Source organism: Syngnathus floridae, chromosome 15, assembly GCF_059516105.1.
Source record: "Syngnathus floridae isolate MCC-2025c chromosome 15, RoL_Sflo_1.0, whole genome shotgun sequence".
In the NCBI taxonomy this organism is placed as follows: Eukaryota; Metazoa; Chordata; class Actinopteri; order Syngnathiformes; family Syngnathidae; genus Syngnathus; species Syngnathus floridae.
The window spans coordinates 10349973-10353630 of record NC_142427.1 but is presented as its reverse complement, the minus strand read 5'-3'; the positions used below and the strand labels follow the sequence as shown (position 1 = coordinate 10353630).

Genomic DNA, 3658 nt, shown 5'->3' with positions numbered 1-3658 from the left:
CAACAAAATCTATATGAAGCTTTGAAATTGTTCACTGCATCACTCAAAATATCTTTAGGCTTGTCATGAGGAAAAAAAATGTGAAAACGCCTGGAAAAAAAATATAAAACGGAAAAATGTAAACTACTTGAATGAGAACTTGTATTATAACATTTAATATTCACTATCTGCTTTGTAGGCTGATGTGATTGGCTATTATTAGTGTTATTTGTAATTTGTAGTAATTATGCTTTTTTTTTCCTTTAATAAAGAAAAAAAACACAAAACGGACAAAAAAACCCTCAAAAAAAACCTTGCCTGCTGAGTCATCATTTCCAGACGTTGTGCCAAAGTAAACATTTATTTCGAGATTTGTCATTACAAAAAAAAAAGAGCAGCAAGTAGACAAAGTTCATAAAATGGTTCATGAAAGTTCAATTTCATCATGTTCAAACATGCACACAATGTCTTGTCGGGCAGTTCCGATGATCAAATGTCTCAAACATTTTAGTGGTGTGCTACAAGTGATTCTCTTCCTCCCTAATTTGCTTGTAATTGTAGAATTGTGCAACGTCAAGGTATTTTTTACCCTCATGTAGTTCCTCTCGCAGCCACTAGGGCCCACATTAGTTTCACAGAAAGTTACCAGAACCCTACTGAATGAACCTCAGTCAGTAAAAACAATCTTAGTGCAAAGTCAATTAAAAAATATGGGGATTTTTAAAACCGATCAACAGGTTTTAAAAGGTGATAAAATCTAATTGGGCGGTCACTGGCCCTTCTTGGGGGTGTCGGGGATGCTTTCACTGAGCGGGGTGAGTCCGGTGAGCAAAGTGTGCCGTTCGTATTGCTTGCTCTGCCGGAACTTGCTGTCGGTGCCGTGCAGGCGGTCCAGCACGCCAAACACACCAAAACACTGGTTGAATCTTGGGGAAAAAAAAAAAGTGTGTCACTTGTGTTTTACTTTTTAACATGTCACAGCAACCTGCAAAGTTCCACAGGTGACTCACCTGAGATGGTGAAAGTCGTGGAATTCTGGCGAGGGCAGGAAGGGCAGGTGGTACCCGCAGTGGGAGATGGTGGTACTAACCAGCGCCAGACAGTACCACATGGACGTGGTGGAAATGTGCGAGCCCAGCAGTACCGGCCCGATCACCACTGGCAGCAGGTTGGAGAACTAACAACACAAATAAATTAAGAAATTCACATTTCCGAACTCTGTAGCGCCTCTGACTCACGATATGTTCCAGGGGATGAGCGTAGGTGGCGACCAGGCCGATCGGAGCGGTCCATTCGTGGTGCTGCTTGTGGAAACGCTTGTAAAGGTTGGGAGTGTGGAACAGCCTAACGGGAAGACATCAAAAGTAAGTTCACGTCCAAGAGTATATCACATTTTGTTGTCTTACCTGTGCGAGTAGTAAAAGAGAACCTCCTCCAGGATGGAGAAGACGCTGAGCTCGGCGAGGGCCCAGTGGAAGGTTGGCAGCTGAGGGCCGCAGGGGTCTCCTCTCCAGCTGCTTAAGTGGTAAGCAGCCACCACGGTGGGCGCGGAGATGAACAGTTGGTTGAACAGTACCGTCTTCAAAGCGTGACGCAGCTTCTCCGGCTCCACCTGCACACAGCCGAGCGTCTTGAGTTTAAATTGCGCAACGTAGGCAAGAAAAATAAGTGCAAGCTCAATCAATACTTTGATAACGCTCAGATATTGACCTACGGGCACACGTTATCAGCTCGTTATCTATGTTAGACAACAACAACAACGGCGATAGTCAAACGGAGGACTTTGACACGGGAGCAACCAGGCTAAAAACAAATGCACAATATTTTTATATTTTTTTGTAAAATGTTAAGCTATTCTGACTATAGTTAGAATTTTTTAAAATATTTTTCTATATATTCATTTTTCACTTCAGCACCTTATTTAATGATAAATCAGCTATGTAGCCCTCAAACATTTATTTGCTCTCTTAAAAATTGCAATTCAAGTCTACAGTACGAGCTGTACGACTTTTAATCGTTTTAATCAATTGGGCTAAAAATAAACTCGCCGAGCAACTTTGTGAGTGACTCAACTCTGACTGAGCAGATGTTTACGAGCGCACCGCAAGTATGGCAGACGTGGTTGCATCACATTGGCCGTCAATGGATTGAGACTATTTGAAATCCTACCGGGTTGTTCTTGTCGGCTTGGATGCGGTAGCGGGTGATGAAGGACGGCCTCCCGGTGATGTCCGCCACTAGTAGCGCAGCGTTGAAGCCCCAGAACACCACAGTGGGCACTAGCATCGTGCCTGGTGATGTCATAAATCAAGATTATCTTTAATCTCGGGCAATACACTTTATGATCAACACACGTATGACGTAATTCTCCTCCCATAGATAACACCTGATTAAAAGAGACTTTCCCAAGATAGTTTTTGAAACAAACAAACAAAAAAGTCCAACTGATGCTCCTTACCCATGTAGAATAAAGCCTCATTGTGGCCCTCAAACATCACGTAGAGTTTGGTCCACAAGTTCTGCCAAAAGTCTCCCGAAGCTCCCCAAAACTTTTGAAGATGCCTGCAGCAGAGAGCCAAAACTTTGTTAGACCACAATGGCCATAATTATCATTCACATAGTTCAAAAAGAATTAAGTTCGCACCATGTCAATGAATTACCGAACGCGGCCAGGAGCAGAACTCCGGACCCGATGACGACGGCGGCTTTCTTCACGGAATCCCATAGTCCTCCCGACGACTCCTGCAAGGACAGAAAATGAAGCAAGATGATGGAGAATCAACTGCTCCACTCACTTCAATCTCAAATGACAATTTTTCAATTCATTACAGGGACTCGTTCTCAAGCATGTCAGAACATGTGATTAATGTGGCCTGCATCTCGTGTCGCCTGATCATCCTGGAAGGGGGGGTAGATCTTTTTCCCAGATTGGGTTTCTCAAAACTTTTTTTTCCTTGCAGAGATTGGAAATTTAGACCAGGACATGGTATTAATTTTTTCAAATTCTGGTGAAGCCCTTCGTGACTCAATATAAGTTAACTCAATTTCGTGGCGTTATGTAAGTGTGTCTGTTATTTGATGCGGTGGCAAAAACAGGAAAACACACTTGGCCGAGCTATTGTGTAAGGATGTTTGCCGGGATGTAAATGATGGGTTTAAAAATACACAAGGGTGTCATTTCAGGGTGAACCTAAAAAGCACTCTTCAGTGACCCTTCCAGTCTCCATTCCTTTGCAACCTATTGATGACAATCCCCTCAGTGGCCACTTCCATGTTTTGCCTCTCTTTTTCATCCCACCTTTTTGTTGAGTATATATACTCGTTGGATGACAAACTGAGTCACTACATTTTTTATTTGAAGAAGAACTTACCTGTCTGCTGCTGCGTGTTGGTGCTTCCCTCATGACTGTGAACACCAATAAATAATTAGTAATGGTCTATTTTAGACTTTCTCAAACTGAAAAAAAAAGTGATCCTTTATAGATCATCAAAGTGCACTATATTTATTATATCTTCAGTGTTTTAAAAGCAAGTGAGGCCAGGTTGAAGTAGCTCACCTGAATCGCGTGTTTATCCTGCGCAATGTTGAGTCTTGTGCGTCACAGCCTGGGCAGCAGGCTTTTAACCGCTTTGTTGACAGGCGCTGTCAATGAGCTCGACTCTCATTGGCTCGTTGCGG

The 3658-nt window shown here is 42.9% G+C and overlaps 1 protein-coding gene across 1 annotated transcript; it reads right to left on the bottom strand.

Annotated features, from left to right (window-relative positions):
- Positions 1-321: 321 nt before the first annotated feature.
- faxdc2 (fatty acid hydroxylase domain containing 2) lies at positions 322-3657 on the bottom strand. The gene is made up of 9 exons (XM_088398831.1): positions 3537-3657; positions 3351-3385; positions 2624-2721; positions 2438-2541; positions 2149-2270; positions 1386-1591; positions 1218-1323; positions 990-1156; positions 322-905 (listed from the first exon to the last, which is right to left on the bottom strand). The coding sequence occupies exons 2-9, from the start codon at positions 3381-3383 to the stop codon at positions 749-751; spliced, it is 993 nt and encodes a 330-aa protein (XP_088254957.1). The 5' UTR covers positions 3384-3385; positions 3537-3657; the 3' UTR covers positions 322-748.
- Between the last annotated feature and the right edge of the window lies 1 nt (position 3658).

Coding starts and splice junctions, on each gene's coding strand:
- faxdc2 (XM_088398831.1), bottom strand. CDS start 3,383: ATGAGGGAAGCACCAACACGCAGCAGCAGACAG. Junction 2,271..2,437: donor TGAGGCTTTATTCTACATGG/GTAAGGAGCATC, acceptor TGACATCACCAG/GCACGATGCTAGTGCCCACT. Junction 1,157..1,217: donor CTCATCCCCTGGAACATATC/GTGAGTCAGAGG, acceptor TTGTGTTGTTAG/TTCTCCAACCTGCTGCCAGT.